At 42.1% G+C, this 27201-nt stretch overlaps 2 protein-coding genes across 4 annotated transcripts; one reads left to right on the forward strand and one right to left on the reverse strand.

Annotated features, from left to right (window-relative positions):
* The first annotated feature begins 463 nt into the window (after positions 1 to 463).
* Positions 464 to 20350, forward strand: insyn2ab (inhibitory synaptic factor 2Ab). 3 transcript variants are annotated; one of them, XR_007113949.1, is made up of 6 exons: positions 464 to 584; positions 791 to 953; positions 6591 to 7761; positions 10971 to 11042; positions 18348 to 18819; positions 18984 to 20350. XR_007113949.1 is itself a non-coding variant. In XM_047602364.1 (4 exons), the coding sequence occupies exons 2-4, from the start codon at positions 6596 to 6598 to the stop codon at positions 18529 to 18531; spliced, it is 1422 nt and encodes a 473-aa protein (XP_047458320.1). In that variant the 5' UTR covers positions 619 to 953; positions 6591 to 6595; the 3' UTR covers positions 18532 to 20350. The 3 variants fall into 3 exon arrangements, 1 of the variants encoding a protein (XP_047458320.1); XM_047602364.1 differs by lacking the exon at positions 464 to 584 and having other exon boundaries at positions 619 to 953; positions 18348 to 20350; XR_007113950.1 differs by lacking the exons at positions 464 to 584; positions 791 to 953 and having other exon boundaries at positions 6279 to 7761.
* A 1060-nt stretch (positions 20351 to 21410) lies between these two features.
* Positions 21411 to 26310, reverse strand: LOC125018475 (indoleamine 2,3-dioxygenase 2-like). Its single transcript, XM_047602392.1, has 10 exons — positions 26098 to 26310; positions 25265 to 25360; positions 25038 to 25157; positions 24310 to 24428; positions 24182 to 24196; positions 23977 to 24076; positions 23726 to 23843; positions 23562 to 23613; positions 23162 to 23310; positions 21411 to 22998 (listed from the first exon to the last, which is right to left on the reverse strand). Exons 1-10 carry the CDS (start codon positions 26185 to 26187, stop codon positions 22622 to 22624), a joined length of 1236 nt encoding a protein of 411 aa, XP_047458348.1. The 5' UTR covers positions 26188 to 26310; the 3' UTR covers positions 21411 to 22621.
* Between the last annotated feature and the right edge of the window lie 891 nt (positions 26311 to 27201).

Here is a 27201-nt window from a genome sequence, read left to right on the forward strand (position 1 = left end):
GTCCTTACTGACATTTCATTTTCTTGTCTTGGATTCTCATTAACACTGCTGCCCTGTTGGCTCCTCACCTCCTCTGTTCCTCTCTTTGTGAAGCCACGGAGCCACTTCGCGTTTCCTTTGCTCCATTTGCCCCCCCCCCCCACCCCACCGCTCGCGACCTCTCATAAACAATGTGTCAGTGAAAGGGGGGGGGGCAGAGACATCCAATTAAAAGCACAATACATTATTATTTCACGGCACATCCTCTCTGCCGTCTCCTCAAGCCCTTCACATTATATAACAGCTCTGTGTCAAGGGAGCCAGCCTGTGGAGGACAAGTTAAGGGGGTCTTCGCCGATGATGCAGCTCACCAACTCTGGACTTTCCCCAGCCGCTTGCATACTATCCCTCACTCCTCCTCCTCCTCCTTCTCCTCCTCCTTCTTCTTCCCCTTGCCATATCCACCCACCTATCCACCCACCAGCCCACCCCCTCCCTGTCTTCCTTACACACATACACTCAATCACGAATGCACAGGGATTGCAGCAACAGCAGCAGCACCGCGAGATGGAGATCTCCGCTGCGTGTGTGAGTGCCTGTTCCCGGTGAGTGCAGGGACAAGAGCGAATGACTGTCAGGGATGCTTGAATGAGGTGTATACGGGAGAAGAGGGGGAGAGGACGGAGTAAAAGGCAGGAAGGGGGGGTATCAGCGAGGACCCGGTGAGGTTTTGAGGCAATGTCTGTCTGCTTTTTCCCCTCTGCTCTCTTGATAACCTGAATCTTTGCCGGATGTGCCACAACTACTCCAGCTGTCACTGCACCGGCTGCCTCTCTCTCAGTACTCCCGCAGCCTGCGAGGGCTGCTCCAGTTGCTGGACGGCACCCTGGCACCCTCTGAATACATGGATAAACACTGGATCCACAGGGGATCTGTGTTTTCTCATCCTTTACACCTCTGATCTGTTTCTCAAGGTAAGAGTTGCACTTCCTCGTTTTTTGGAGTTGCACACGTATTCACAGGTATCGCATTAAATCATTTTGTCTGCCCTAAGTGAAAAAGCATGCATGAATTAGGATAAGAATCCAGTGAAAGTCGCTGTGTTACGCGCATGTTTATGATCCCTGCACACATTAGATATAGATACATTAGGGAGGGGGCATTTCTGCATCCAAGCATTTGAAGGTTTAATGACTAATCAGGGGAGCATGTCAAAGGTTTTATCGCCACAATTGAAAGTGAAGATCAATTGCGATGTAATTTGACTTTGATTACTATACTTACCACGGTGCGTGTCTTTGCAGCCTTTGATATACATGCAGTATTTATCTGAGGACGCAGAGGCTGAATATCGAGATTGCTCCACTTGTGAATTGTCAGGGCTGGATAGTGAAGAATATTGATGAGCGCTCACTAATAGACTATTGTATTTTCTACAATGATACACTGTCAGGGTGATATTCATTTATTGGAAAACACCTTTTCTTTTTATTAAGTGCCGCGAACTACATAATGCATTCATGTGTGACATTTGAGGTGCTCCTCAAGGCTGAATTTGATGAAAGGTGGATTCAGGCTTATCTTGACTAATGACATGTGTGATCTGGAAGACTCCGGGGTGCTGCATCACATACAGAGCTGCGCTCGCGTTTGGCCTCTCTTTCTCTCTAGGTCCTTCTACGTTCTGCACGTCAGTCCTTGACTACCTGAATTTAGAGGGATCGTAGACGGGTGCCACACACACATGTAAAGCTCGTCTGTTTAGGGAACTCCTTTCACTTGTTAAATAGTCTTCAACATGACACCGGAGTTAATCATCATGTATGCCCAGAGCCCAGCCCCTCATTAATCAATGAACTCATCAGGGTGATGCACTATAGGTGTCAACCCTCAAGTGTTAAAGGCAGAGATTGACTCCTCCATCATTTCATATGAAAAGAGGCCACACTGGCAGTAGAGCATGTGAAGAAAAAAAAAAATACCCAATATACCCTTCTTCATATCAGCCCCTTTAAACTTACTCTTTCCAAGGATCCATTTCACAGCCAGTGCTCTCATCCAAGAGACACTGAGATGGGGGCTTTTTGAAAACCTCCTGCTATCCCCCTATAACAGAAAGTGCTGCTCAGTGATAAATGTTTGGAGCCAATAAAAGTCATAAAGCAAACTTTCGCCCTGCAGTCGGCATAGGTACAGGTGGCTCAGGACGTCAGCTGGAGCAAGATGAGTGTGTATGTATGTGTTTATGACTCATGACTTGATTGCTTTCAAAAACTGAACACAGGACAGTATAAAAAAAAAATGTGGGGCCAAAGTGGCCTACATTGTTGGAACAGACGGATGCCCAGTGAAATGGCAGTGCACAGGACCACACACCTCAAACAAAGGCAAACGCCGTGCGGAGGCATCTCGTCCTTTACGTTGCGCTTGTGAAGGCATAGATGGTGCAATGTCAGACTCTTTAATTTATGCTAATAGTGAGTGAAAATTCCTCATGCAAAGTGGGTACATCGCGCTGTAACAATGCAGACGGTAGAATACGAGGGGGAGGATGAGCGCAGTGTTGGAATGGCGAGGAAGCATTTATCTTGCACTTGTTACTAAAATAACAAGCTGTAGCATTAAAGAGCAGGCAGTGCGTTTATGATGTGTTCGGCAGCCACGTATTGATGTTTGAAGAGTGGGAGTTCGCGATAGTTACTTAGCCATTAATGAGCGTGGCTAGACGGCGTTATCACATGTAAATATCCCACAGATGCACTTCAGTAATCGTTGAGTTGATGCGGGCGGACAGGGATGGAAGGCGATCTGACCAAAGCTGTCTCTTTCTCTCTGCTTTGCGAGGGGGCATAAATCATGAGTCAGCATTGTTGCAGACCTGCTATTGCACTGAAAATGCACCCAAACCCCCATTAACATTTTTCACAGACAGCGACATTTCTACCACATTGTGGTCATTATAATCAATCACGACACTGTAAAGAAGGATGTTTTTTTGTTGTTTTTGTTTTTATGCCGGCATCATTTTAGTTCGACAAAGTGAAGGGCAATTGGGACAGACAACGTGGTCTGCCAGGGTACATAAGGAGATTTCAGAGGATTACTTTTGCAATTTTAGAGTCAATGCATTATTCATAATCCTTTGGATAGCTGAGGCCAAATCAGGGAAGGACCTCTGGTCATTAGCAAAGATAGCTTGCTTTGAGGAGGAGGACTTGGAGGAGGAGGAGGAGGAGGAGGAGGAGGAAGACGGCGAGGAAAGACGAGATTCGCTTTCAACTATCTGGACGTATACACATACCCGTGTGTTGCAGCAGTCTGTCTCTCTGTATCCGTCTCTCTCTCCCTCTCCCTCGCGTATCTGACTTCCAACAATAATAAATCACTGAACAGCTTTCCCTGATTCCCTTTGTGTGAATTACCATTTAGCTGCTTTACATGCCTTACATGACTGCATAAGAAATTGCATGCGCTTAGAGGAGACTTCCTGCAGATGTGATTACCTTTTCAGTGGTGTGAGATTGGTATTTCTGAGTGTGAAATAGCATGATCCCATGTGAATCAGCCTTGAACAAATTCTTTTTTATCCATGGAAACCGCTTCTGACAAACAAGTTGCGCTCGAATCAAAGTGCATAGTAAGCTGTGTTTCAGAACAAATACCAGCCCCCGAATAAAATTCATCTGCTCCATATACCAAAACAAGTGTGTGTGTAAATTCATGACACAGCACACCATATTGTTTGTGTATAATGAGACTGAACTAGTTGTTTTTCTTTTGCCTTTAAAAAAAAAAATCAAAAAAAAATCTGACACTAAAACTGTGGCAGTAACTGAAGTGTCATTGTTTTCCAACACTGAAAGGGGGCAAGACGGAACATAGTCGCCTCTAAATATGCTCCATTTCATCTGCGGTTATAGCTGAGGGCTGCAGTGGATAGTCTGCAAGGTGAAACACATGGCAGGAATCCCAACAACCTCACACTGTTTGTTATCAATCCCAGTTTTTTCTTGTGCGTTTGTGTGTATGTGACCGTGTCTGCATGTTCACCTTAAGATGCTGGCAAAGGCCTCTCTTTGAAGAGGTGACAACAAGGCCTGCACATTGCTCACGCACTTCCTCTCACTCTTTATCATATCCCGAAACAGACACACAAACCTGTTCACGTCCACGAAAAGCGAACAATGCAAGCATACACAATTTTGGATGGATCCCTACATGTACTGCACATGTAAATGCAAATGATAAATTAACACGAGTCTAACAACCCACCCTTTGCTTTCCTTTTTTACAAATTTCGCTCGGCCAGTGACACTGACAGTAAGGAAGTGTCTCTTCAGCATAAATTTACCCACGACAACAATCACACACTGATAGATTTACAGTGTCTTTGAACGATAAAACATGATGACTCTCAGAGACGCCGCAACACCATGAATAGCATCCTTTTGTGTGGTAATAAATGATTCATTGGGGTTTATTTATCGCGCCGCGTCTTGTCATATGAGAATGATTAACCAGCACTTTCTGATGTTTCCTTTCAACCATATCAGACATCGTTTCATTTCCTCGTGCTGCCAGATGTAGTACATGCACTGGCTAGGAAACGTGTTTCATTTCAGATGAAACAGAACATGTAAGTTTTCTCATTTTGATGGATCTAATGAATCTAATTTTCAAAATCTTGTGACTATAAATAACAACAGAAATGAAGTGATACTATTGGAAAATATGATAGAAAATACAAAGACTTAAAAATTAAACTAAATTAACTGAATTATGTGACAAATGTATGTTGATGATTAGTACAGATGAGATCTTATAAACGCTATAACTTTATTGAAGATGTGCAATTGATTTTCTACTTTCACTTTCTGCCATTTCTATATTGTCTTGACTATATTGTGTAGACTTTAACGCGCTGTAATCTGTAAATATTTAAAGGTTAAGGTCAGCTCACTGAGCCAGTTGACATAGGGCAGATTTATGATGTGACCACAGCACATGTACAGTTTACATTTGGTGTCTAGGCTCTGACCTCGTCACTCCGCTCGACACAGCAGAGATCACAGAGTGATGATAATAAATTTCTCCTTGGGGAGTTTAGATTCCAGCTTACAGGTGGATACAGATGGACTAGTCCAGCACCAGTGATTCTGTAGTGTCTAGCAGTGTGAGGGGGTCACAGCTGCTGTGTGGCAATTTCCACCCCCGGATCCCTCAAACCACAAGGGGAATTTATTATGTAGTCCACACTTTTAGCTATCAGGGTATCAAGTTGACATTTCTTCATATTACACCCCCGCCACTGTTTGGAAAACACCATTACACAATCTAAACACCCCAGCTCATAAAGATATGTCTTATGAAAAGTTCTACAGCATTGATAAGGAGGTGTGTGGTTATACAGTATGGCAGGCAATACGTGTGTGTTGCCGAGTTTATGGGTGTGGAGCAAAGAACAATTTAGATGTAATTGCGATATAGAGAACTGTAAAGCAAGGTGCCACATAAGCCCTTTCATTTGAGTTGGAGCGTTTATCTAATGTGTTTCAGAATATGATCCGTGTTGACAAAATGTACATTTTAGGCACGACAACGATGAGCTTCTAAAGTGAATATGAAATCACTAGAATGAATGTGCGCTATCACTCAATTCGAGGGGGCCGAAGTTTTCAGGGATTCAATAGGGAAATCCCAAAAACTACATCAACCAAAGGGGAAATAAGCCACAAAGCAAACTGCGCTCAAAGCACCCATAATACCGGCTCTTCATAAATCAGTAACATAAACGTGCCATAATGTATTTGTGAAGAAAAAGGCGAAAATAACTCAAAGGTATCATTCACAACTGCATCTATGGAGATGCAATAGCTGCCAACAGCCTTGGTAATCCTATAAGTTAATAATAGTGTCAAGTACACTAACATCTCCGGAACACGGCGGTGAAGATACTTACATTATATGCAAGTTAGCGGAGTCAGATAAGTGGTCCGTCATGTTGAAAGTGATAACACCTGAGGTAAAGGGAGGAGGTGCGTATTTGAAGATGAGAACCGATGTAAAGACAAGTCAATGAGCAGAGAATCTGATTGATGACAGCAGTGGCGATGAGGAGAGCTGCATGTGCACAATAACCATTTCAAAAAGTTCTCTCAAAGCAAATCGAGCAACATTTTATAAACAAGCAGGGCGTCTTGTTTATTAGATGTTGCTGTAGTAGTAGTAGAAGTGTTAGGAGTCTGTCTAAGTCTGAGTTTGTATTTTATACAACATTAGGGAGACAGACTGGAAGAACACACTTTCAGCTCATCCTGTGTGATTAGATTAGTCAGTTTATCTTGTAGTTGAAATATGCTTTTTGTCTTTGCTGTGCAGTTGTATCCGATTTCTCTTTGGCATATGTTAACATTCTTTTCAATTTTTGGATCTCGGATTTGGATTTTTCATTTTTTTTTTTTTTTAACGGAGGCTCATAATGTCTTACCAGAATGCAAAGTCATAGTCTCGACAGGATAAAGAAACCATCTGTAGCTGGGTATTCTTTCCTTCTTGGAGTCCCTAAGAAAGTCACACACAGTCTAACTTGCTTTCTGTTTGACCTTTTTCAGGAAATATGGTGAGCAAAGAGGACACCAAATGTGTTGTTCTCTCAAATTCAGATGAGTCAGATTCAGAGACAGGCCCATCACACAGCCTCGAAGCGCAGTCTGGTCCAGAGTCAGGAAAGCAGCAGGTGAAGAAAAGAAACAAGGCTTTACAAGTGCGCTTTAAGGATATCTGTGACGCTCAGAATGAGCATCGGGGAAGGCGCTCCAGATCCATTTCCTGCAAAGTGACGCACAGAAAGTACATGACCATGCCTGCCAGACGCTCTATTCCAAACGTGACCAAGAGTACTGGTGTCCAGACATCTCCAGACCTCACTAAACGATACAAGACTTTCCCTTTTGAGAGGAAAAAGGGACACACATTCAAACACACTGCTTTGGTGGAAGATTACAAAGGACAAAACAATGGATTTCTGAGTGATATAAAGGCCGGAGGAGAGGATGGACAACCTATTGGAGAGTCCTCTAAGTACAAGGGAAAGATTGTAGGCCAGACAAAGGCACTGCTTCACCACACTGATGACAGCAGTGATACGGAGGATTTGCTTTCCAGTGCCAACTGCGTGGATGGACCCTCATGTCCAGACTCCTCGCATTTCTCAGAAGAGAGCCATCCAAGCAGCCCTCCGTCCAAAAGTGAACCAGAATACCAGGTTTGTGGGACGAGGACCAAACACAAAGGATTACCCAAAGAAGACATGGAGGCTGGCACTTCATCAAAACGCCAACTGGCTGATTCTGAGTTTTCACAGGACAAGCCAAAGGGATCGGGCCCCGTTGCGTGGAACTCGTTGACACAGGTGGAGTCTTTAGGAAGCCCCTCTGTGAGCTGTAAACGGAAAAAGGATACACAGCTAAATGAACAGCAATCACAGACACTTCCCCACAGTGCCAAATGCTCTGTACAGTCACAAGGGCAGCGTCGGACAAGGCATGTATCAGCCTCCTCCAAACTCCAGCAAACAGTTGGAGGGGGTGAGGGCTTTCCTTCTGGAGGCACGGGAGCCCCAGGCATGGGGAGCAGCCAGCAGATAATGCCTTTATCTGGAGACAAGGATATCAAAGCACAGCTGCAGGCCATGGAGAGTCTCATCAACTCAAGCCAGGAGACCATCAAGGTCCTTCTTGGAGTTATTCAGGAGCTTGAGAAAGGTGAAGCACAGAGAGAGGGGTGAGTAGAGTGAACTTTTCAGACGAGACTATTACACATGCATATATTCTCCTTCTAGGTACATGCATGCTATGCAGAGGAAAACTATGACAAACAGGAGTGCTGGTTCATTACAATTTGTTCTACGTTCATAGCATTGGGCACCACATCTATTCATCATGACATTACTGGATGCGCCAAAGTACTTGCAAACATCTGGGAATAAGGCAGCATCAGTGTAACAGCTTGGAGTTCAACAGGGAACAAAATACAAGCAGACATTTGAACTGGCTGTAAAGGTTATTTTAGCCGCTCTACTCGGAGACGATTGCTTAAGTGAGTCTCTTATCTCGGTGGAAAACTGTCTGCACATGCTCACAGTTTATCTTCGGTTTCTCTTCCAACTAGTATTTGTGAGGGTGTCTAGAAGCTAGGGAAGTGCATTTAAAACTTATATGATACTCTGACGGCTTGGTCCTTACCTTGTCCGATTTGATTCATTCATTCATCTACTAAAGGTGTCAGGACTGTAATATAATAATCTTCTGAAACAAGTTGGAGACACATTCAGTTATTAGAAAAGATTTATGTCTTTACAGTTGATCATCTGGGGATTATGTTTAACGGTACCAAATTACACACTCATCCATCTCCATCCATCACTGTTGGGATATTTAAATCGTCCTAGCATTAGATGAAGGGATCACAAAACCTATTTATATTGTACTGTATTTACACATTTTGTTCCAATCTAACAAGTAGACAGTTATGGGTCACATTTAATTATAGACATAGCATTACTGGAGAAAAAAACAAACAAACATTATAACACTTCATATTTTCCTCCACCCTTGTGGAAAATACCATCTTATTTCCGTAAAAAAGTAAGAATCACGTACGCTATCTCTAAAACCCACAGCAACGCAAAGGAAATTGTATTTAAGTCTTATCCATATCCAGTGGAGAACAAGACACCCTAATGTGACTCTGTGGAACTTGGTTTTAAAGGCCCAATTAGTACAGACTCATAACACTTTGCCTTTCATCTCCACAAAACTGTGCCTGCTGTAGTGCCGCTGTGTTGTGTCCCTGCATTGTGTTCCAGTGTTATTAGAGAAGCGCATTTGCAGGACACAAAGCCTGCCTTCCATACTATGTTCCCAAACACTCTTTCCCTTTTTTTGCACGGCTGGACAGTCAGATAGGCTTCTTTAAAGCCATACTTTGAGCAGAACTGAAACGCAACTTAAAGGATCCATTTTCGGAGCCATAAATACAAGATGTTCACTCATTTTTTAATCCACGCGTGTTTTTAGGAACTGACCAAGGCAGGGGTTTTATCCTCGTCTCATTATTTGCACTGCAAATAACATTATAACAAATCAGTTTTCGCTCTCAGAATTTCTGCAAAAGTACACTAGGAAGTCAAACGAATGCCTTTGCTTTCACATCTCCTTAGTCTGCATACATTTCAATGATAACCTGTAAAAAGGAAGTACGGATAAGGTTTTTGTTGTCATATGTTTCACTTCTCATTAAGTTAGACTTCTCCCTCTTAGCAATATATTGCATAAACCAGTGAAATACCAGTTACACAACAGGAATCCTTAGTTTATTATTGTTTCTACGTGTAATGTATTTCAGCTTTTGTTTACACTGTAATGATGGGATCATCCAAACGCAGGTCCCTTCTCATTCATTCAGCTTAAGTCATTCTTGAAATGCGTTCACCTCTCTGCTACCGCATGCGTTTATGATACATGCAAGCACGCGTAAGGCAGCGTGCAGTGCATTGCACCATTCATAAAACATAGGACGCCACTTGAGAACAGTGTGGCCTGACCTTAATGTTGCTTTTGTTCACCCGCTACGCAGTGCTCAGGCAGGCAGAGCAGCAGGCACGTAGGCAGGGGGTGTGGACAGTGAAACTGGAATGACGAGGGCAGGATATATCCCAGGACAGCTGACGTGGGCAAACAACACGGCAGTGAATCTGTGCCAACAAACAGCCGGCTTGCAGAACGACTTTCAGAGGTTTTTTTTTTTCTTTTTTTTTTCCTGTGCGACATCTATGAAGTGATTCCCTGTGACATTCTGCACATTAATACACCATATTGGCTCATGAGCTTTTTACCCTGAATCGGGGGGAAAAAAGACTCGCTGAGTGCACACAGTGATTATAAATTTAGGTTAATACGCCTTGATTATTACAGTGAAGCTCTTTATATTATAAGGAAATACATGGAAAGCGAGGCAGCGGCAGAGCACTAGACCAGACCTCGCCTGTGCAGGGAGCTACAGCGCTGTCCTTGCTCACAGCTGTTCAGAGAGACTTTATTTCAGAATAGGGCAGGATGAATGAACTTGTTGACCTTGAGCTCCCATCAGCATTTTCGATCCACACCGAGGCTGTTCTGTCTCCCCCAATGAGGTCACCTCTCATGTCATGGTGAGCAGTTGAGGTTCACCCTCTCTACATGTCATCCATCAGGGTGAAGGGCTACTGCGACAGCAAGCAATTACATGTGCGCCTCTAAGACAGCCCCTCCCATCATCCACATGCGACTGCAGCGCTCCATTGAATGCGGTGACATACAGCGTGAATACAAAATGCACACCTGCATGGTTATAGTATAGGAAAAGTGTATGCTGCCAATATGAAAGCCAGAGTGTGTTGGACATACAAAAGCTCTTTAATGTGTGGAGATATAAGCCTTATGTTCCTCCTGGCTTACAGCTGGTGCTTTGCTTTCATAAAAATATAAAGGCAACAGACCCTAGGAGCAATATGCCTTAGCTATAAACAGAGCAGATCCAGACCTGATTGCTTTTAAAATATATATATATTCCCATAGCAAGTTGAGCTGGACAAGGAAAAAAGATATACAGCATTGTGTGGAATGTAAAGATACTTCATTACACATAAGTCGAGGGGCATTTTAGTTGCTGCTTATTTCCTATTGCCTGTACAAAAGGCCCTCCAAATTATGTCATGGCAAAGCAACATAATCCTTTTATGTAAAATAAGCAAGTCTGCACACTTGATTAACCAAATCTGAGAGGACTGCAGAATCCGTTCCCTCGGTGCATTTTCTGTTAGCTTTGAACGATAGCAGGTGAAAACAAAGCTGAACAAATCCCGGTGATGGCTGATGCCCCAGTGGTGCCAAAACACAAGGTAAATCCTGTGGCCAGAGACAACATATACCTGTCAATCTCCCTTTCCACAGGCTCTCCTACCGAACAGGACAAGACACGGCGAACTGTGACACTTGTCGAAACAGCGCCTGCATCATTTACAGGTGGGCCTTTTGAACGAGTGCTGTTTTCTGTGTGATGAATTGATTCAGTGTGAAATGAGTGGTGCAGTAACGCGTCTCTGTCCGGAAAATGTAAATGGTCTCTATGGAGAGCATTGCATTTACATTACATTATCTGACTGATGGGGGAAAGCAAAGGAATACTTAACATGTTGAATATAATGAAATCATTTGTCTGTGAAGGTTCTCAGTCATCCAGGTCATGGTAATCCAAGAGGCGTTGAATAAAGGCAGCTGGACTTGTAGAATTTCTTGAAGACGTTTCGCCTCTCATCCGAGTAGCTTCTTCAGTTCTGATTAGTGGGAAGTTGAGGTCTAAATAGGAAATGAAATTATTTGTGTGTAACACCAAAGAGAGGAAACATTACATAAGTATATGCTATATGTGGATATAGAAAGCATAACAGTGCGAATACTACTGTTGGATGTGGTGTTGGGTGTTGCACTATACCATGTTTTACACGCATCAGTGGGAAGTAAGTTGGAAAAAGGAAGAAATGCTCTGGCCTCATCGCAGAGCATGTGAGGAGCTAAAATTTTGTCACAGAATTCAAATACCAGGTTAGTTTTTTTGCCAACATTTCATTTTTGTCAAAACATACAGTGGCTGTTTTAGCTGAAAACTGAAGGTGGAGAATCCCCTCAAGCTGTGACCTTGTGACATTCGTCACTTCTATCGAAAAGCCTCGACTGCTAAACCCCCACCCGCCCCTCACCTTGTTCTCTAAAACAGGAAACATTACGCAGTTGTGATTATACATTTTAGCATTCTATTATATCTGAATATGAATGTTTGCCACTGTTATAAGATTTTTTTATCAGCTTCTGCTTTACGCTTCTTCCCCTTTTTTTAGACAATAGGCTCCCATGCTGCACTGCTCAACTGTACAGAACAAATAAACATGTGGTTTCGGGTTTTAAACTCAAACAGGGAAAATGTTAGGTAGGTGGATGTTTCTATATTTCACACATTGAAGTTGAATTAAAGCTTACTTTAAAGCACGTGAGTGCTATCACAGGTTGCTAACTACGTGCCTGGGCGTCATCTGCCTCAGCTGCTCAAGTTCCACTTCTCTGGCAATTTTCCGGAAGTTAAGCAGAGTCAGAAACCATCAAGGAATGCCCAGAGGCATCACTTTGAATATCACAGTTTTTGTTCTTTAAAAAAACCCCAGGTGATGTCCATCTTTACTCAATAGCACACACCAGCCTTAATGATAAAGGGTGAGAAAAAAAAAAACATTTAATATTGCCTGAGCCTCAGCGACTGCTCTTCACGCTGGAGGTCCCTGGAGCTGGACTGCACACTAATAAAGACCAACTGGACATGAACTGACCCAGACGACGTACTGCTGCCTTTCCTTCAGAAGCAATTGGAACAACTATGTCATGTTCTAACCCTGTGCAGCAAAACAGCATCTTCGGTCTGATGTTGGGAGGTAGCGTAAAAATAGAAACAGAATGCTTTCCTCCATCAATATCTCTCAGACACACACGCACAAGAGGATAGCAGGGACAGAATGCTGCAGAGCGACAACCACTCTCACTCCTCCTCCACACCGGTGCAAAACAGAGCAGCTGGACAGTAGTCAATAAAACTGAAAAACAGATTCAGCGCTCGACAGAATGAGCCCAGAAGAATAAGATTCAACAACTAAGCAAAAGGTAGAACACTTTCCTATGCGAGAACTGAAACCCTGGCTCTATGCTAACAAACAGATCTCAGTAAAAACCAAATTAAGGGATCTAAATCCAATTCTCTTGCAACATTAACAGGTGGCAGCAGTTCAAGTTATATATATTAAAAAAATGGTTTCCTGCTAATGTAAAGCAAGTCGTATCTACCAAGCCATTGGGGAAGGCACTGCGGATATGGAAAAGGTTTTTTAAACAGATGGTCTTCACTGAAATAGAACCAGGACGAAGCTGTTCACCTTTAACACTGTGCACTCATCCAGCTGTTCATCCCTCTCCCAAAGCAAACTTATCAAAGTTTTGCACCGAGCAAACAATGGCTTCGTTATCTCAAACATTTTGTTGGTCTCTTCCTCTTTCTGCTCAACTTCAAAGCCCCTCCTTAGTCTCAGGCACTTTACTGAGCTATAAAACAGGAGAAGGTGAAGTGATCTGACACAGCTCTCGTCAAAGACTAACCCCCCAAAGCAGTAAACAACTTCACAATTTTATGTTTGTTTCTTAACATCATTGTTGCATTCAGGATAGTTTGGCCTTTTTAGCTCAGTTCTTAACTCATTATCTCGCTCTTACCTTGGGGGAGTTCAGTATTTCTTGTGGTGATCTCTAAGGTTCAGTTCAAACTTTCTTCATTAGATAAGGTCAAAGCATAGATGCTGGTCACATTCCCAGCACAGAGTCGGGGTGATTTTTTGTAATGATTAAAATGTTGAAGTGCAAACCGTTAAAGTATCATTTTATTACACGACGAATTAAAAAATGCCAAGGTCACCATTTCTCTCACGGCACAGTAAAAGAGATGAAAAACACATCCACACGCATTCACACACACGCACACACACACACACACACACACTTGCCTCTGTCATTGCCGTGCACAGGAATCATGGTGTGATTATTTCAATTCTTTTAGAGAACAAGGTCACGTTGCGCTGCAAAAACGAACACGGCCTCAGTTGGAGAAGTGAGCCATTGAAACGTCTCCCACTGCACTGTGACAGAGAAACATTCACTGTAGGAGTTGTCTTGTGTTACACTCAGAATACAGTAGTGTGTATATGTGCGTCCATTTGTGTACGTATCGATCAAACAGGCCTTTTGATTGATTTGTTTTCAGGGGTTTTGCCATTATTGTAAATTAGGTGCGGCTTTCAGTATTGAGTGAATTAAGCGGAGAGGATATTAAATTATATTTGAAAGTATGTAAATAAACGTCCAGGTGATGCTGTGACAGCTACCGTGTGATTTTGACGTGACCTGGCTGTTAATTACTCTCCATGAATGGTGTCCGTTTGGGTTTCATCGAGCTGAGAGGCACATTTTATTGATGCAACAGCAACGTGCTTTAAGCAACAAAAAAGCGTGCGCAGAGGCACAAACCAAAGCTGAGGCTCCCCTTTTCATTTCACGGATCTGAGTATCTCGATAAGACGACATGTGCCAATTCCGTAAGTCACCAACTTGACTTGATGCTAATAAAGTGGAACGTTGTCATTTTGTACCATTAAATAGTTGTTTGTTTCAGTTCATCCAAATGCTTTTTAACAGTCATTGAAGGGAGCAGAGCTGTAGTTGGCAGGCAAGGTAGTAATCTATCACAGTCCTATCTATCCCTGCCAAAGCAATTGTCATAAATATCTTAAATACTGCAAATAGCGCTGTTTAGCATTCTCCACCAGCAGCCCAAATTTCCAAGACTGAATGTGTGTGTTCTTAGAGGGAAAAAAAAGAATAAAAGTACTTATTTATTGTTTATCTAAGCACTTTATTTCAAATGTGTTTTTACCCTATACAACCTCATTACTCAAACTGCAGTATGAGCCTATCACCAGGATCCTTGTTATTATATCCTCTTAATCCAGAGACTTATACTGCTGATGGGGCAGCAGTAATCATCTTGCTAGACAAACTACTTCATGTGACATCTTGATAAGAAGGTCTGAGTACAGTGAGGCAAATTAAAACCGGCCAAGACGAGCAAGTTGGGACCAATTACCCAAAGTTAGACAGCAACTGCACATTACAATTTCAACCAAGATCATCAGCCCCGAGATATAGCGCTCAACCTCAGCAGTGGTCCAGCATATCAAGAATGCTCGATAAATCCAGGACTCCAGCAGCTGCTGGGCTTAGGTAGTCAATCTAAGGGTCTTGTCCGGGCGGCAGCTCAACTGTGACAGTCTCCACCCACTATTGGTGTACTGCAGCATGCATCTCTGCAACAAACAGGGCATACAGGCAATAAACTGTAGGAGAAATGGTTATAATACTGTACTGCAATGTACTGCAAGGCTAAGAGTGTTGCAGAGAGCTATTGAACCCATAATACCCCCCCCCCCCCCCCCCCAAAAAAAAAAAAAACCTGGATGCAATGCAGCCAAATGACACATTTTCAATTCTAATAATTTCCCTAAAAATGTAGGGGGATGACATTAGTATGTAGCAGATGGTGTTCTAGTCGGTTGAGTTGCGAAATTTTTATTTAGGCAGCTGTGGCTCAGTAGGTAGGGTTGTCCACGAACCATGAGTGTTAGCTGGTTCACGATCCCAGAACATTCTCCATATGCCAAAGTGTCCAGAGCAAGACACTGAACCCCAAAGTGCCCTGCCACTGTTGTGGTGAATGTGTGTCCTTGGGTGAACCAATGGGACATGACAGTGACAGTTTGACTGTAAAAGGCTTGCCAATGCGTAGAAAAGTGATATATAAATACAAGTATTTCTGTGTGACTGGCAACACCACTTGTTTAGCCTCCCAACTTTCCCACAGTTACATGCCTTCTTCTTTTTCCTCCTCCTTTGCTTTTATTGGTGGTTGATAAACCACAGACCGTCATCCTACGAGTTTCTTTACGCTCTATTTTTATCAGCTCGCTTTGTTTCAGATGAGATTTACAAGTGCACCAGTTTCAAATTATGCAAGTCCACCAACACCACAGCAGGAAGCCCATATAAGAAAAGGATGATCAGATCAAAGCATTAACAGCTTCTGTTCTGATGATACTGTGTTGACTAAGATCCAGCATTTGAATCAAAGTACTGTATACAATGAAGTGGCTCCAATTTGTAACAAATGCGGACTTTGAAAAACAGTTAAATTCAGGGAATGGCAATGGCAGCGCAATATGATGAGAATCAAGGAGCTAATTAGCACTAGTGTCCCATGCTGACATGGCATGGCTGTGGTTTTGTTGAGCAGTTGTCAAGATTGCCTATTCTGCTCTGTCCTCATTAATGAGATTGTTTTTTTTCTCTATGCATCTGAGAAGCAGAGACAGTGAGAGAGACGGCGGCCAGGGCTTTATATCCGATATACTGCACATGACAGAGGAAAAATATCTGCATGTTATTTACATAAACTGTGGGAAGTTTCCCACAGCTGCTTCAACTTTTGCCTGTCTGCGGAACAAAATGCCTGCCATTCTCACACGGTTTAAACTGTGACGCTGCATCATGTAGTTCTGATGATGTAGGGCTACACTGGGCCCGAGCCACTCATTTTGTCAAGTGGAGAGTTTGAACTGTGAATGGCCGAAGGGGAAATCACGAGAGAGGAAATGACTTAACGTCGAGCGGTGCCAGTAGCACAGAAAAACAGAACACAGTATTGAGCAGGCATACACTGCTGAGTGAATAGTGTGTCATGCTAAAAAGACAACTCATGGCAGCAGTATCCCTCCCAGGAGCAACAATCATTGAATGATGCTCAGCGCACCACGACCACAGACACAAACAAACGGCTCGCCACAGATCCCAGCCACAGCTACTCACGCTGCATAGCTAAAGAGATGATTAATCTGCTTTGCCGAATGCCCTAGAAAAGCCTCCCTCTCTCCAGACGCTTCAATCTGTTTTTGTACGGAGATGATCTTAGATATAAGGCTTTTGTTTGTTCAAGCACCTGCTCCCCAGTGCCACCCATGTTGTATAGCGTTGCCTCTGGCTTCCCATCGAGGCATTTGTCCACAGCGCACAGTAATTGCACTGATCTGGCAAGTGATTAATTGCTCAATAATTGCTGAGACTACTCTGTGTTGCACTGTTACTGTTACTGCCACAATCCTGCTTCTAGTCTCTGTTAAGATATTTAAACACCAGCCGTAAACGATACAAAGTTTTTTAAACTACGACGAAAGATATAAAAGCGTTGGGAAATGGAACAATGGGTAATATAAATAAGAGATGTGCGTTGCGTTCTGCGAGAAGCAGCAGCAGTACTGCCCAAGGTAAAGGCATCGGTCTTGTCAAAAAAACTCTTTGTCAGGGATCTGGTATTCAGAAGACCTGTTAGATTTTCTTTGAACAGTCTTTTTTTTTTTTTTTTTTTCACGATAATAACGTTGATGTTTAAGCTGACGCACACTTGTACAATTCTGGCAATCTGTTCAATTAATCTAACATATTGATTTGTTGAAGTCCCAGTGGGCCAAACAGCTACCCAGTCCTCCATCCACTCTCTCTCCAGAAGGCTTTAATAGAGCTCTGTTCCAAACTGACACTTATCTTAAGGGTGAGGACAGTTCCCAGGATTCATTATGTCACATTTAGTAGAGCATATCCTTTAGCGAACTAATTACACTGCCCATCAAAGTGGTTACCCTATCAGGCAAAGCTTCGTACCCTATTTCTGTGCCTACAGACGAGCAGGGGGCTCCATGTTTGACCTTGACTTTTTGAGATGTCATGCTTTTGGCAGCTCCGCTTCTCCTTTCCGTCTTTAATCCTCTACACTTCGAGTAACAGGGCTGGGTTTCGTAGTTCGTGGTGTTCACTGTCTTTATTGAAGGCGCTGCACGTTAAGTACTGCTGGCAAAAACGCCCCCAAACCGAACAGCTTCAGGTAAGGTTAGCTGGGGAGAGTCGCTTAGTTGCTACTTAATTTTTTATTTCAACCAAGATGCGTTCCTAACTTATTGCATTCCCTGACAATGTACATTAACAGAGGCTTACAAATCAATAGCAGTAAAGTGAAAGGAGATGGTGTATAATGGTGCATTTATCCCTTCCTTGAATGCAGACAGTTAATCAGGGCCTGCTTGGCCTCTCAGTGGTTTCATTTGGATGGGATTAAGCCCCACATTTCTCTCAGGCCTTAGAGATTTAATCGGAGAGAGAGTTCAACTACGGTACCAGAACCAAATCAGACGATGACCAGCCTGGGATTACACCGTGGAAGGCCGATGTCAGGAGCAACCCACATTCTGCCTGTTTTCTTAATACAAGAATAATCTATGCAAGAAAAGCCCTTTGACTGCATGTATTAAAAAAAAAAAAAAAAAAAAACACGCAGAGAGGATGCAAAGGAAGTCTATGACTCGGATGAGTCTCAAATATGGATATGTGCCGCAACTAATATGTGCTGCCAGGGTGTCTGTCAGAGCATTTGAAGCATTTGCCTTCCTCCCAGCCTCCATCTGGACAACAGTGGATAACTAAGATAAAAAATAAGTCAAAAGACTGAGTCATAAATGTTATAGCCGCCCAACAGTCAAATCACAAACTTTTAGATTAATGTTCCTGATCTTACAGTCAGATAAAATGTGAACCGAGTATTGTAAAAGTCCTAAAACTCTTTTTTTCTCTATGTTACAGTGTTGAGCTGGACTTTAAGCTACAGGAGGACAAACTACAGTCCCTGATGAAGAGACTTTGCCCCCTCGACAGCCAACAATGCCCCGCTCTGCCTTACTCCAATGAAGTGTTCACATCCACCCCGAAACGCAAGTCCAAGACAGAGTCCAAAAAGCATGCTCGTTGGAAACTCTGGTTCCTCTGAATAATACACGAAGGCTCCGGAAACGGCCTTTTTGGTGGGCATGTTAATACCCCTGTTATACTGAAACCGGTTGAAGGAATATTCAGATGGGGTAATCAACCCGTGAGAATGGATGATGATGGAAAGTGATTTAAGGTTCTGAGCTGAGACTGCACACGAGGACAGCCGGGAACAGCAGAAACAAAACAAACAAACAAACAAACAAAAAAAAGTAACATTTTTAAATTCAGTCTAACCCTTTTCTGGTATGTTTGCTGGAGAGGATCGACACACACCTGCAAAAACTAGGTGAGCTTTGACACACATTTTTGTTCATGCATTTTATAAGCTGTGTATTGATGGATGTCATTCGTGTACTGGCTAAACGCACCCATCACTTTATAGCTCAATCTTTTTTTTTTATGTTGCATCTTCCAGTGAATGCAATGCACTTTTGGTCTTTTCCCCCTTAGAGCATATTGCTTGGCAACAACAGGAGGCGCCATGCGGAGGGTCTTTTATGAGTGAAGCTATATTCTTTCAATGGACATCAGCCCCCACCTCCAGTAAAGCACAAACATTTGACTATTGAGAGGAACACGTGTAAAAGACTGAATCACAGTACTGTACACGACAGTATGTCAGCGCTGTTCTTATAACTTCTGTCCTCTTCCTCCTTATCTGTTACCATCCTGCTCACTTTGTCCGTTTGACTCCTTGTCCGCCTGCCTTTGCTAATAACCCGTCTCCTCCCTCTCTTTCTCCCTTTTATCCCCTTTTCGTCCTTCTTCCTCTTTATGTAGCTCACTGCGCAACCAACTAGCCAGCCAACTTTGCCTCAGTCATCCTGCAATTTTTTTTTTCTGTTCCTAAACTGACGCGTGATGTTCAGAATGTATATTTTAGATAATCTGCATCTTTTTAGCAAAGTACTGTGAAATTAAATTTTACAACTTACACGTTTCGGCCCCTCATCTTGAAGCAGGTGCAACTGTTAAAAATAAAGAGCAAGTATTCTGGGTTAGGTCGGATTTTTAACAACATATAAAATGTTTTGATTAAGGCAGAGTATTTTCTATGATACACAGTGTTTGGTTTTTATTTGGTTTCCAATCTCCGACAAAATAGTAAAGGCTTTTCTAACATGTCTCTTGGCTCCGGTAAGAGTTTGCATTGCCTCTCAGTCCCACAGCGTGTTGCAGCAAAGCATTTATACGTGAAATCTTTTTCCTGTCCTGTTATCTAACACTATTTATAGTGTAAATACTAGTATTTTGGAATACGGATCTTTCTTGCCATTTGACTGCAAATTTCATTTAGCAAACAGAGCTGCTTTTTTTTTTTTTTTTTCTGTTTTGCAAAAATCAAAACAGAACGCCGAACACGTGTCTAACAACCCACACAAACAACTGTGCACTGAACTTGCAGCAAGAGCAGAAGGGCTATACACAGTGCTAAAGGACTTCGGTAGCAGTATCACAGCAGAAAAGACTTGTAGCCACCAGCTTTGGCCGAGGACAAAAAAAAAGAAAAAGAAAAAACCCACTGAGGATGTAGCAATGATCCTGATTTTGCACGCTGTTACAAAGCAGGTATTTACTGAACTCCTTGAAGTACTTTTATAACAGCTGCTCTCATGTAGATTACGGTACTGTTAAATGTACAAGAAACGTCAGGAAGACACATACAGGCCTCCCATCGTTAGATCATACAGTAGGTTACATTATTCAGGTCACCATGCAAAGATCTGTACCTTGAGAAAGTGCAATTTAGGGATTATGTGCAATATTATGCATTTTTCTACTGTTTCTACATCACGATTAAAACATTTTCAACTGAAGGTGACTTGGTGTGCTCCTATGTCTACTGAATGCCAGAGGCAAACGAGTTGACAAGTGGGGGGAGGTATTTTGGAAGCTCCTGCCGAGAGAATTGGAAGCCACTGAAGTAAAAATCATTTTCCAGTGTTTGGTGACCCATGGTTGGGAGTACATCCGTGGCTCCAATTGGCATGGAATACTCTTGAGTCATCAGCAGAAATGAGTAAGAACTGTATTCATTTATAATAAGAAGAAAGAAAAAAAATTAACGACTGTAAAAGTTAACTTAGAGCTCCACTGTGAATTTTGGTGGAAAACACACAACCTTAAACTCTTAAATATTCTGTCATTCTGTGCGCCATTATCACCAGGCAAAAGAAGAAGATTTAGCTGCTGAGAAAACTGCTCCTTAGATTATTTTTCTTCTGTTTTGGTGGTCGATTTCAGCCAAAAAACTATTATATATATATATACACATATATTTTTAAACAGACAACTACACCAAAGCTGGGTGTAGCTGCAGCCAGGGCTGTTTGCCCCACTGCCAAACCACACATCTTTAGTCTTTTGTGCTCTGGAGAAGCAGACTTGGAGCATGACGAGACAACAGCAGCCGTGCAGTTGAGCTCCTTCTATACTCTTCTAATGTAATTAGTTTTCAGTAGCAAGAAAAGACACAACCTTCGACTCTAGCCCTGGATGGGGGGGGTTACAGTCTATCAAACTGAGTGACCTGATCCTGTCTCATCCCTCTTCCCCATCATCCCTGTTGCGTCTGTCTCTTTCACTCTCCACAGTTGATTGCTTTCACTTTCATTTCATAAAAACAGGCTCTCCATCAGTTGATACCTACAGAACACTTAGCCCGCTTTCTCATGGCCATAAACGTATTTCCCTTTCGTTTGGACTTTATTTCTCGTCATTACATAGACACATTTTTCGTATTCTAACAGATCAATGACAATGCGATCAGCACCTGTTAAAGCAGCTGAGACAATATGAAATTAAATGTCTGAAAACCATATACTCAGATAATATGTAAAAAATAAAAAATAAAATAATTAAAGGTTGACACACACATTTGAGTTTTGCTAATTATGCATTTACTCCATAAACCCAAATAAATTAAAAGCAACACTGCATCTCAGAGCGTCTCTGAAGCATGGCGATATCACAATTTTTATTATATAAAGTGCAGTTTAATTAGTAACATTAAAAAATGACATTTACATTGTTCTCATTTTATATTTATGCTAAGTATCTCATCATTTTTGCTGACAATGAACATCTTAATCATAAATAAGTGACTGATAATTCTTCTCTCCTGGTACAAGTTGATCTGAAGAGTAGCAGGAAGTAGTTAGTCATGAATACAGTCTCTTCCAAGAATTCATCTCATCTAACCACATCCTGAAAAACATTGTTCCACTGACTTCTTTGGTTCCCATGTATTCATATGTTCCCACATGTAGTTTCACAACATGTAAAAACACTTCCACGAATTTTCAGGTACCTACAATATCACATTCATGACCATACACAACCTTTGGGCACATTGACCTAAGTGTTGTTATTGTATGAAAATTAAACAGCAACCTTTGAATCAAATGTGAAAAGAACTGACAAACAGACACAAACCACAACCACTCAGTACATTACATGGCACTGGCTGGGGAACTCAGCTGACTTGCCAGTACACAATTTGAAATTTGAAAAAATAAAATAAAATAAATAACTCTTGCACCACTATTTGTGGTAAAAAGTGTTTAAGGTGCATATCAGCTATTCGCTGAACAAGTGTGGCTTTCTTTTGAGGTTATTATGAACAGTCTGGCACAAAAATGCTGCCCACAGTGCCAGCACCAAATTGCAGAGGAAGAAATGCTGGTGTTGGCATTTTATTCTCAAACAACCACAGTCGTGCCCTTCACATGATAGACATAAGAAGAGAAAGCAGTATGAGGTCTCATTCGGGTAAACGACTAACAGTCTGCAAGTAACTGATGTTTGATAGTGAACGTGTCGAGCATGTTCACATACAGACAGCAGCAGCAGCATTGCATTTGCCGGGCAGCTTCGGAGAGAGACCCTTATGAGAGGTTTATGACACAGATGTCACGGCAAATCGTCCATTGGTAGTTTAAGGTTGGGGGTCACTGCACATGCCCATTCGCTGAAGAGTAATTGCCTCTGGTCCCGTGCATATCTAAAATATTACAATCGCTCATCCATGTGTGAAGTAGATTGGTTGGAGCCACACACACAAACCTACCACACTGACATGCCTAAAATTAAATATCAGTTTCTCTTGATGCTGAGGGTCTATCTAAGATTAGAGCTTTCTGGGTAGTGTTGCGAACACTCTTGAGGAAGATCATGAGGCTGGATCCACCAGTCCCAATGGTGTTCAACGCAGTGCACCCACCTCTGAGTGGGCAGCCCATGGACTTGGCTTGGTTACCAGGCACAATGACATACTTGGACACAGTATTGAGGTGATAGTTCCGTAAATCCACCAACGCAGAGACGCAGCAGTTGTATACTTGGCAGAGGTCAGAGCTGGGGCAGGACAGGACGAAGTCTCGCAGAGGTGGACACACAGAGAGAGCTTCTATCAGTTGACGGTGGGCAGGAGGCATGTACTCCCTCATGCGTGTTAGGAAGGCTCCTGGACACGGGGAATCAATAAAGAGAAAAGGAAACAGACTTTAAAAAGACAGACCTTTCTGGAAACATATTCTGCCGGGCAATCAACAGACTGCCAAAAGCAACATGACTCAATCATGGGAAGTGTCCGAGAGAGTCAAAGGTCAAAGGAAGAGCATCTTCACCTGTCTCACCGCCATGCTGGATGGACAGCAAAGCATCAAAGCATTGAATGGCTGAACTCTGGGCTGCACTTCCACCTGATAACAAGATCGGCTCGTTGCTCACACCTTCATACAACAGCCCCCTTGGAAGCATGGGGTTGTCTCTCCACCTACAAATATTCAAACAAGAATTATTAATCCTCCTTGTCATAGATCCACGTGTGATTAGAAGCACGTGGTACCACTCTACATACAATAAAATATACAGCGCCTAAGTACAATTGAAAGATAGAGAAATTTAATCTGAAAGCCTTTTAATGAGATACATTGGCACCAGATCAGAGAAATATTAAAAGAATTAATAACTTCAGTACAACTTCAGCAAGATATTGCAACAGCTCTAAAAAAAAAAAAAACTTACCCTGAGACAAAAATTCTCAGTGTTCCATGAAATGCGGCTGGCTCCACATGATCTGGAATGAGTACAAATTCAGTTGTTCGACTGATTACCTTAAATTTCCCTGCCTTCATAAAAGGCACAGCATGTTAATTGATTAAACTGAGCCAGCTTTAATTCAAACTTACTGTGCATGAGTTTGAAAGTTTCTTTCATTTTCTTCAAGGACTGAGTTACTTTGACGAGACCGTTCTGTATGCCGATGAGGTCAGAGATTTTCATAGCTCGCATCACTTCCAGGGCCCCCTGGTTAAAGGTGAAAGTTAAAATTCCATCAGTGACTTAGAGGAGACAAATACACAAACAGCGTGTGCACAGGATGCAAAACAAGAAGGATGAGGCTCAGAAAAGAGACGGACTAACAATAGCCATTACTGACCGTTATTCCTGAACTGGCGGCCATCTCAACCAGCAGTGACACAATGAAAAAACCCCTGCAACTCTCACCACCAGGGAAGGAAAATATCAAGTCCATGTTTCTGTTTTTAATAAAAGGAAGTTTTGATAATAGATGAACAAGATGCCATGTGATTGTGACAGTACAAAAAGCATGTGAAGGTGACAAAGTGAAAAAAAATTCTCACCCAATTTCCATATCCCTAAAATGAAATAAAAGAAGTGGCCAGTGAATTACCTATAAAACCATTTGATTCTAATGTTGTAATAAAATAATCTTTTTTGGCTGTGTGCAGCACATTTAAACATTACTCACCCTGCGGGATCCCTTAGCTTCCAGTTGGCTAAAACTGAATCTGCATAGGTCAGGATGGGTGGAATGCCGAGCCTTCGAGATACCAGCCAAAAAGGCTGCGCCAGGGCTTTTGGGAGAACCTATCAAACAACCATAACAGAAAAGATTGAGTTTAGCAATAATGCCTTGCTGGGATTTCAGTGGTTTGTAACCACAGTTTCTTGTTTCTTGATTTTGTGTCGAATGGTCTACCACTTCCGTCTGGTCTGAAAAGTCTTTGAAATACCAAAGATTGTTCTACAGATGGATATTTCCTTATTTATCTTATTTGGTACTTTGGGGGTCACTGGATGTTCCCTGAAGTTCTACCTATCAGAGAGACTGCCACAAAATTATTTTTTAAGAATGTCTCCCCATCAGGATGTCTGGTATTCACTTTCCTTTGATTATCCTTATGACTTTCATCATGGTTATCAGATTAAATTTTTAATTTGTGTCGAAGGCCAAGACTTGCTCCTATCTTCATAATGACCATTAACTCGTGTGAAGTGCTAAAATTTCAACGTTAAATAGCTGAACGAAGAAGGTGAATGTGGTAAACAATGCACCTTCAGCAATTCTGTGCATAAGTGCAGCCTGCCAGTAGATATATTGATGTTATACACATGTCGCATGTCACATTGCCAGGGCACCATTTACTGAAATACATCATTTTTACTGCCTCTCATTCAGTTGGAGTGGGGTTTTACCTGAGCGGGTGCGTGTTGTCCCTCCTGCCATACGTATCCCATGCTGATGAATCCCAGCGCTAAGTGAGCCAGCCGGAGCTCCCGGTGGTTACTCAAGAGGTGGGGGCTCAAGACCGGCATCTTTATGTTGATCATAATATTTTACATGAATGCAGTGTGTCCACATTTACGTGTATGGAGTCCACAATGTGAGCGGCTTTGTGTAGGAAGGCTTGACCCACTCTTACCTTATGAACCAGGTCCCTCAGCTTCTGTGTTTCTATGAGATGTGTCAGATTATTTGCCAGGTCCAGCCACACCTGATAATAGTCTGGAAGGTGAGTCTAGAAGATAATAAGTATAAAATTAATTGCTCATTGATTTTTTTTTTTCTTTTGTGTGTGTGTGTGTAGTGATCTTCATGTAGACTAATCAGTAACAGTATCAGCTCATATTAGCCACGCCGCCCAACCTGCATGTTGGTGAATGATTAGTGCTATCAATCACAAAAAAAAAAAAACTAAAAAAGCAAACAAACAAAAAATAAGCCAAGCAGAAGACATGGGCTGTCCGGGAGGGAAATTACCATGTAAATCGGATAGTAGTCTGTGATTAAACACAGTTTTTAATTCTCTGATTAGTATAATTACATTTAGAAAACAATCCTGACATTTCAATTGGTCAAAATTGGAGCTGTAGGTAACAAATAATTCCTATGGAGTGTCACCTGAACGTTAGCCATAGATAAGATGTAATGATTTGGCATTTTGAGTCTAACAAACTCTTTATGTTGGACAGTAGGCAGGCCCAGTCATGTCAGGAGCTCAACAGAACTTGAAGAGGCAGGCGTTCACCAAATCAATAACCATTCCTGACCTTTACACAAACAACAAACAAAAACAAACAGAATTATCTGTATCACTCCAGTAGGACTACGTAGGCTCCTGGTCAAAACACTAAAATGGAAAAAGAGAAAATGGCCCCAAGGGTAAACAAAAGAAAACTTTACAGTATTCAGATCAGCTTTGACTGATGGGAACAGTATATTCTGTGCATGACAAAAGAAGATGATGAAACTTACCAGAGGCTCTTCAAGGAGAAATCCAAGCTCTTCCGAAATATCAAAGGCGTCAAAGTCAGCCTGCATGGCTTCCCTGCTTTTTGTCTCCATGTGCTCTATGCCGTGCTCCACCGTAGTAGTTGAGCTTTGAGGGGAAAGGTTGCTCAATGTGATATCTGACGCTGAACTTGCTCCGAGCCTGCTTTCACTGTCTTTGTCACATCCCTTTTTATTGAGCACTCTCAAATGCGAAGAGCCAATCAGATTTCACAGAGCGAAGGTGAAACTCCCTGTTTGATATGTGAGTAATGATCTTCCTGTTTTTTAGGGTTTCGTTTTTTTTGTTTTTTTTTCTTTTGCTGCTGCAGAAAAAAAACAAAAAACAAAAGTAGTTGATAAAGTGCAGACATTTGTTACAGGAAAATTCCAGGGAATGATTGTACGTGTGCTAAATTGCTCCCATTATGTGCTAAATCACATAGTTACAATGATTATGTGACTCAACTGTTTCTAAAGTGATGATTATCAGTCAGCTGGTTACACTGTATTTCAAATATAAGACACACTAACTTTGTTTACACACTGCACATGATATAGATATCGTTAGCCTAGTAGCAGCCTAGTAGTCATTTTTTGACTGACTGTTACAATATCAATAAAAATACCAATGTGCTTGCTAAAAACAGTTTTTTCTTGTTTTCAAAAAAAACCTCAAATATGTCTTAGGCAATTATGCCCTTGATCCTTGTTGTATTTCACAAAAAGATGGGGAGCCTAAGCACCCCTGTCAGCGTAACCTAAATACCTGAAGGAGTCAGACGCATTCTTCCAGCTCATTAACTGAAGATGGAGGGTTTCCAAAAAAAAAAAAAAAAAAATCAACATTAATGTATTCTGTTTTTTTCTGAGGGCTGACACCTGACACAACAGAGGCTGTTAGTTTGAGAGAGGTATTTCCAACAAGGTCACATCTTCATCCTCAGCAAAACGGCGAGAAGGCAATACTGTGAAATGAATGCAAATAAGTGGGACAACAGAAGCGTTTACAATTTTTCCACAGAACAACGTGTCTTCCTGGCTGGATCATAAAAGGGGCAACAACTCAAGTGATTGTGGGGTTTCAAC

Source organism: Mugil cephalus, chromosome 13, assembly GCF_022458985.1.
Source record: "Mugil cephalus isolate CIBA_MC_2020 chromosome 13, CIBA_Mcephalus_1.1, whole genome shotgun sequence".
NCBI classification, from domain to species: domain Eukaryota; kingdom Metazoa; phylum Chordata; class Actinopteri; order Mugiliformes; family Mugilidae; genus Mugil; species Mugil cephalus.

What these genes read in the sequence shown, in the direction of transcription:
- LOC125018475 (XM_047602392.1), bottom strand. Translation starts at nt 26,187, where the DNA reads ATGGAGACAAAAAGCAGGGAAGCCATGCAGGCTGACTTTGACGCCTTT. An exon ending in AACTTTCAAACTCATGCACA is followed by an intron (nt 23,614 to 23,725) that starts GTAAGTTTGAAT and finishes TACTCATTCCAG; the next exon opens with ATCATGTGGAGCCAGCCGCA. An exon ending in CTGAGAATTTTTGTCTCAGG is followed by an intron (nt 23,311 to 23,561) that starts GTAAGTTTTTTT and finishes GAATATTTGTAG; the next exon opens with GTGGAGAGACAACCCCATGC.
- insyn2ab (XM_047602364.1), top strand. Translation starts at nt 6,596, where the DNA reads ATGGTGAGCAAAGAGGACACCAAATGTGTTGTTCTCTCAAATTCAGAT. An exon ending in GGTGAAGCACAGAGAGAGGG is followed by an intron (nt 7,762 to 10,970) that starts GTGAGTAGAGTG and finishes CCCTTTCCACAG; the next exon opens with GCTCTCCTACCGAACAGGAC. An exon ending in AGCGCCTGCATCATTTACAG is followed by an intron (nt 11,043 to 18,347) that starts GTGGGCCTTTTG and finishes TCTATGTTACAG; the next exon opens with TGTTGAGCTGGACTTTAAGC.